This window comes from Benincasa hispida, chromosome 11 (genome assembly GCF_009727055.1).
Source record: "Benincasa hispida cultivar B227 chromosome 11, ASM972705v1, whole genome shotgun sequence".
In the NCBI taxonomy this organism is placed as follows: Eukaryota; Viridiplantae; Streptophyta; class Magnoliopsida; order Cucurbitales; family Cucurbitaceae; genus Benincasa; species Benincasa hispida.
The window spans coordinates 40,254,308-40,262,010 of record NC_052359.1 but is presented as its reverse complement, the minus strand read 5'-3'; the positions used below and the strand labels follow the sequence as shown (position 1 = coordinate 40,262,010).

Here is a 7,703-nt window from a genome sequence, read left to right as displayed (position 1 = left end):
AAAGTTAAAATTTTGTTCTCATAATTTGATAAAATCTTATAAATAGTTTCTATAATTTGATAAATTTTCATACACAATACTTATTGTAACATTTATTTACGAAAGCTTTATCAAATCATATGAACTAAATTTTAATTATAAATTATAGTCATTTAAGTTCTAATTTTTTCTTAAAAATTTTAGGAACTAAATTTATAATTTATGAAAAGAAAAAAAAATGAAATAAAACAAAAATGATATTAGAGAAAAGAAGTGAAATGACAAGTTTGGCACCTTCAAGTCCATGAATCATGGAGCAAAAATCGGTCTCGAAATGGAAGCAAGCAGACAAATTCACAAGCGATGTTTCATATTTCAAAATCTCATTTCCATTGTTGTATTGCCATTGCACCTCTCACTTAAACGCGTAATTTCTACTAATCTTCTTCTCTTTCCTCGCTTCTTCCTGCTTTAATCATTCTTCTCTCACTATATATTCTCTCCCCAAATCCCACCTCCACTCTCATCCATTCATACCCTTTCCCCATTTCCTCTCTAACCCCAAAAATGGCTTCTCCTCCATTTTCATCACTGCCATTGCTCGCATTCTTCTTGCTTTTGGCTTCTTCAGCCCTTGCAGGGACGATTTTAGAAGGTATCATGCTCCTTTTCAAAACCCCTTTTGCCTAATTTTGTGATTTGAATTCCCTTTTTTGTGGGTTTCTCGTTTTCCTGTTTTTGCTGCCATTTTGCATTTTGCTGCATTTTACTTCAAGATGTACTTATGTCTGCTTGTGGGCTTCTCTGTTTTTTGTTCCTTTTTCTCATTTTGAAATGGTTTCCTTGTTTTGTTGATAGTACTGTTTTGGATTTTCTTTGTTGGATTTACTGTATTAGTTTTTGCTTTCTAGTTTCCTCTAGTGAAAGTTTTGCTGCTGAAATCCCTCTATCTCTTCTTCTGCAACTTCCATTTTTTAGTTCCTGCTTTTGTCCAATTTCATTCTGCTTACTTGGAAGCTTCATCCCTTTAGATCTACCCTTGGTAGAGTTTGTTTTACCCTCCAGACCAGTTTTAGTCTCTGTATTTAGTGTTGGGGATGCTAACAAGAAAGGAAGATCATAATATACAAGTAAAGGTAATATCAATAAATCAATTGGTAAAGTTATGCAGGTTTATGCTTAGAGTGGACAATATTGGTAAAGTTATGCAGGTTTATGCTTAGAGTGGACAATATTGTATCTTTGTGGGACTCATGGGGAATTTGTTGTAGTCCTAGCAGTTGGAAGTTGGATCTTTCACTTTCTACCTCACCCTTAGAGCTTTGACTAGAGAGAGAGAGAGCAATGTATGTTTGTATTTTCCATTTCTGGATATTGAACTCTGTCTCTTTACTCACACAGGACTTCTAGCAAATGGGAACTTTGAGGAATCACCAGCAAAAACCAACTTAAAGAAAACAGTAATAGTAGGCAAAGATTCTCTGCCAAGCTGGGAAATCAATGGCTTGGTTGAGTACATCTCAGGTGGACCTCAACCCGGAGGGATGTTCTTCCCTGTAGCTCACGGTGTCCATGCTGTAAGACTCGGCAATGAAGCTTCAATCTCTCAGAGCATAAAAGTGAAAAAGGGATCACTTTATGCTCTAACATTTGGAGCTTCAAGAACATGTGCACAAGATGAAGTTTTGTCTGTGTTGGTGCCTCCCCAGAATGGAAGTTTGCCTCTACAAACTCTTTACAGCAGCAATGGAGGTGATGTCTATGCCTTCGGATTTGTTGCTCGGTCGGATTTGGTTAAGGTGACGTTCCACAATCCTGGAGTTCAGGAAGACCCTGCTTGTGGACCTCTGTTGGATGCTGTTGCCATCAAAGAGCTCGCTCCTCCATTGCCAACAAGAGGTAAAGCCATTCCCCCTCCGCCAACATGTTTACTGGTTTTTTTGAGATCTAAACACTTGGACCATTTGATAGTTGTGGGTTTGGTAATGTTTGTGTTATGAAATCAATAAATAAAGAAAGTGAGAAAATGTAAATAGTAAAGATCAATACAGAGATTTACGAGGTTCATTAATAGTGTCTTAGTTAGTCCATGAGCAGAGAAAAATATTAGTTTATATATAGCACATTCCTCCAACCCTAAGACCAACATCATAAACAACATAAATACAAATAAAATTTAGGAGTGCGAGATAACCGATTCAAGATATTCCAACTGTTTGATATTCTTCTAATAATTGTAAGAAATATTCTCAAAATGTAAAGTTGAAGAGAAAATATAAAGAAAGGTCTTGTGGATTTGGTTGTTACCAATTTCCCTGTATTTGCCTTAATATTGATCAGTGCCTGTTTTATCATCATCTTGCAGATAACTTGGTCAGAAATCCGAGCTTCGAGGTTGGTCCTCATCGGTTGGTGAATTCCACCAATGGAGTTCTTCTTCCTCCAAGACAAGAAGACCTTACATCTCCACTCCCAGGCTGGATCATAGAGTCCCTCAAGGCGGTAAAGTTCATTGATTCTAAGCATTTCAATGTTCCTGTTGGACTTGCAGCAATCGAGCTCGTTGCAGGTAGAGAAAGTGCAGTTGCTCAAATTATCAGAACCATCCCTGACAAAGTCTACTCTCTAACGTTCAAAGTTGGCGACGCCAAGAACGGATGCCATGGATCAATGATGGTGGAAGCATTTGCTGCTAAAGACACCGTCAAAGTTCCTTTCGAGTCTCAAGGAAAAGGCCTTTACAAAGCTGCCATTCTGAAGTTCAAAGCAATCTCACCTAGGACCAGAATCACATTCTTCAGTTCATACTACCACACTAGAACAGATGACTTTGGATCCCTGTGTGGTCCTGTGCTTGACGATGTTCGTGTTGTTCCTACTTATTAGAGATATTATTTGCAATGTCCCTGGCTCGGTATTGAGTATTGATTCTTAAAAACGTAGACGTTGCAACGGCTGCTTGATCTATACCCTTCTTTTGTAATTAACACCTTTGATGAGGCTAGCTGTGTTCTTGAACTCTTTGCAATTTTCTTGTCTCAGGAAGTTTTTACTGGTTTTCTTGTAGTTTATTTCATACTATCAATGATCCTAGTTTGAATGTTGGTCATTAATATTTATAAAGTTATATATTTCTCTCTAATAATGGAGAGGGAATAGTAAGATTTCATGATATAAACTCACTCTTTAGAGATCAATTTTAGCTGATTTTGTTTGAATATTATTAACGTGTCAATTGGGGTCTTCAAGATTCGAAACTTTCATTTTTCTCAATAATTTGTTTTGAAATTCAAAATTTTTTTTCCCCTTCCAAGTGTTGGGATTAACATTATTACTGATTACGGTTTTCCCATGGTAGAAGGGCAACTTCAATCATGTCTTGTGTAGGGAAACTGGTCAGAAATAACCAAATAAGATTTCAACTTTTACAATTAACTCCATTTTTAACAATTCATTATAATAGTTCTTATTGGTACTTCTCGGCCGAGATCGATTTCAAGATTTGAATAAAAATTTAACTTTCTTTTCATCGCATATTCAAGTCATTAATCTTTTTGAGCTTTTTCAGTAGAATCTCAACCAAGATGAAGATTGAGATCTTATGTAATCTTTCCCAAAGAAGCAATGAGAAATTCATAAATCCATATGAAAATTCTCAATCAGGACAATTGTGGAAAGATTATATACAATCTCAATTTTTGTCCCAGTCGAGATTCCACCAAAAAGCTCAAAAAATATGATGAAAAGAAGTTAATTTTTTTTATAAAAAATCTTGAGGCCGATATTGGCCAGGAAGGATTAGGAAGGAGTGCTAGTTATGAAAAATGAAAATAATTGAAGATTTCAATTCACAAGTCTCGGAACTACTTCCAATCAGAACTTGCACTACGAATCTAAAGAAAAACACTCAATCCCAACTCTCATGATATTGCTCACCGTGGAACAATGAACAAATGTTGAATTTTTCGTTGCTTAAGAATGTTGGGAATGACCAACAACTACCTAGGCCCATGGCCCATAGAAAATTAACACTTAAGAAAGTTTCCTGGGATGTTTCTAGTGAACCTCGGGATGTCATTAGCATGGATTTTGTTTTAGAACTACAAAGACTAGGAGACATCATGATAGTATTTTTGTGGTAGTTGATAGTTTTAGTAAAATGACACATTTCATTCCATGTAATAAAATAGATGGTGCTCCTAACATAGCTAATCTTTTCTTTAGGGAAGTTGTTAGATTGCATGGAATTCCTAAAACCATTATTAGTGATAGAGATGCAAATTTTTTTAGTTATTTTTAGGAAGTTTTTTGTGGGGTAAATTGGGAACTAAGTTTTTGTTGGAGTTAATGTCCTCAATTGGTGTATCTTGTAGTTTGTAAAGATAAATTAAATTATACATCCAATAAAATAAGAGGTATTTTGTTAATGTTCAGACTACATTAAATTAATCTAATAAACTAAGATCTAAGGTTATTTTATGAAACTTAAACACGTAGGTGGAGACATATAGGTGGATCACGTTTAAGTGATAATATAAACGGTCTATAGTAGATGGATAAGACTGTGTACCTTATCCTGGTGATACTACAAATATGACATTCTTTGTAGATGTTACAATTGTTATAAAGTGCTACAAATAATCTGATCCTGATCGTTCATGTGGAGACATGCAAATGGAGATATTCTATACAAAGAGTTTGTATAAGACCAGACCGTGAAATGCATAATCTCTATATAACACTGTTGCTAGAAGAGACTTACATTTCACTAGGATGACCATAGATGACTTGACATTAATCCAGAATGAGTTGTGAACTCCTGTTTATGAGGGCAATCCTTTGATTTGCATGGGTGAGAGTGACCTTATTATCCGACTTAACAAGTCTACCATTTTGGGGACTTGTCCGAGTAGGGAGGAACAGAACTACACAAGATGGAATTCACTCATTTTTCAACCTTAGGAAAAGTAGATAAATTGCTCCCTTAATAGTTGATTCTGAGTCTTGAACATCGAGGCCTCAACCTCTCACTGGCCCGAGAGGTGTTAGTTTATAGTTGGACTATAAACTGTTTGTTCATTAGAAAGATCCGTGATATTTAAGGAGTTAAATGTAACTGTAGGGGTAAAACGATATTTTGACCCAACTATAGTTATGAGCCATTTGTGAAGGGTTGACTCACTATTGATTGGTTATATCCGTGGACACAGAAATAAATCTACAGTGTGAAGAGTGCAATTATTGATCTTTAGTAGAGTGACTGGTAGTTAATGAAAATTGATTAATTTAATTAAAGAGTTTAATTAATTAATCTTATATCATTGGAGCTTCTAATCCGTAGGTCCATAGGTCCCATTGTTAGCTCACTAAAAGATATATAGGTGGAATAGTTTGAATTGTTCAAATCAATTGCATATTAATGAGATTAATATAATATGGTTAATTACAGATGTGATATATAATTAAGAGAGAAAAATATTTAAATAAGATTCAAATATTAAAGAGATGTATACATATAAATATGTGATAATTATATGTTGATTAATTCTATATTAAATATGATTTAATATAGTTGTTTAATTGATTAATTAATAGTTAACTGATTAATTAATTAATTTTTTAGAAGTAAAGATAAATAAACTTGTGATGTTTTTTTATTTATTAATTAATTATATACATTAAATTGGATTTAATATATATGGTTATTTAATTATTGGACTAATTAATTAAATAAAAGTTATTTAATTAAATTCGAACAAGAATAGGAATATGAAAGACCAGGAGAAGGGGGCCACCCCTCTTCTCTATAAATAGGTTTTCATGACCCATGTTTGTGACACAGTTGAATTGGGAATTTTGAATCCTAGACTCCTACTACTTCTCTCAAAATCTTTTTTTTTTTTCTCAACTACTTCTTCTTCCTCTTTCAAGCCTTAGAGACCACACATCCAATTCTTGGGATCTTAGACAATAATAAGGTTTCATTTACGATAATGTCTTTTGATCATTGAAGAGATGTTCAAGAGAAGACGCGGGGGGAATCATGAAGAATTTGAGAATCTACAAAGGTAAGGTTTAACTCTTCCCTCTTTTCTTCTCTTAAATGCATGCTAATCTTGATTTTCTTTATCACTTATGTTATTATTTTTATACCGTATTTTATTTATGCAAAATCAAAAATAAAATCAAGCGATCACACGCTTCCGCTTGGGATTCAATCCCTTCAACTTTAATTTTCAACAACTTGTTACCTACAAATCGATTGGCAAATTGAGGTGGTAAATAACACATTGGGGGGGGTTTGCTTAGGTCACAAATTTCTAAAAATCTCAAGTCTTGGGAGGATACTCTACCTTTTGTAGAGTTTGCTTACAATAGAGCAATACATAATACCACTCATTGTTCACCTTTTGAGGTTGTGTATGATTTTAATCCATTAACTTCTTTAGATATGTCACCTTTGCCACCTAATATGTTTACTAGTGATGCAACTATTACAAGGGCAAAATACATAAAAATTTTGCATAAAGAAGTCAAAAAAAAAATTGAAAAGAAGAATCAAAAGCTTGTCCATAGCATGAACCAAAGGAGGAAGAAATTGATTTTTAAACCCAACGATTGGGTTTGGGTTCATCTACGAAAGGAAAGGTTTCCAGATCAAAGGATGTCTAAACTTCAAACAAGAGGAGATGGTCCATTTCAAGTGATAGAGCGGATCAATAACAATGCCTACAAACTAGATCTTCGAGGTGAGTACAATGTAAGTTCTACTTCTAGTGTGGCTGATTTGGCTCCTGATATAGGAAATGAAGACCTTGATTTAAGGATAAATTCTTTTAAAGAAATGGAGGATGATGTCAATTCAACCATTGAACCATTGCATGTACTCGAGGGAGCAATTACAAGAAGCAAGACAAAGAAGATTCAAGAGGCTTTCACACTACACCTTCAAAAGATAGCAAATTCACCAAAAACGAAAAATAATTTTGAGCCAAATTTTTTATATAATGTTAGTTCAATAAGTCAAGAAGAGAATGACATGAAGATAACATGGAAAAAAATCCTCTAGTTTGAAAGATAGCATGGCGGTCTAAAAAAGTGTGTAGATTTTGTGAAGAAAATGCGGTCAAATGTGCACTGCATGGAAAAACATGATGTCAAACCTTGTCAAACATGCATATTAGCCTTGTTGCCTTCTAAAGGAGTTGTTCGCACGAGATTTCAATAGAAATTTATTTCGTGGAACTTGAACTTTGTATTTGTATTAATTTTGTGGAAAGTGAGTACAATCTCTAATACATAACATTTTGATGCTTTCAAAATAAACTATAATCTTTAAGCTGGTTGATCTTCTTGAACGATCGACCTTTGGGCTTGTTGATTTTCTTGGGTGATCGGCCTTTGGGTTTGTTGATCTTCTTGGATGATCGATCTTTGGGCTTGATAATCTTCTTGGATGATCGTCCTTGGACTTGTTGATCTTCTTGGATGGTCGGCCTTTGGGCTTGTTGATCTTCTTGGATGATCAACTTTTGGACTTGATGATCTTCTAAGATGATCGACCTTTAGGCTTGTTGATCTTCTTGGATGATCGGCCTTTAAACTTGTTGATCTCCTTGGACGATCGGCCTTTAAACTTGTTGATCTTCTTGGACGATCGGCCTTTGGGATTGTTGATCTTCTTGGATGATCGGCTTTCGGGCTTGTTGATCTTCTTGGAGGAT

At 34.7% G+C, this 7,703-nt stretch overlaps 1 protein-coding gene across 1 annotated transcript; it reads left to right on the top strand.

Annotated features, from left to right (window-relative positions):
- The first annotated feature begins 410 nt into the window (after positions 1-410).
- LOC120091826 lies at positions 411-3,181 on the top strand. The gene is made up of 3 exons (XM_039049968.1): positions 411-634; positions 1,381-1,878; positions 2,345-3,181. Exons 1-3 carry the CDS (start codon positions 547-549, stop codon positions 2,863-2,865), a joined length of 1,107 nt encoding a protein of 368 aa, XP_038905896.1. The 5' UTR covers positions 411-546; the 3' UTR covers positions 2,866-3,181.
- Positions 3,182-7,703: the final 4,522 nt, after the last annotated feature.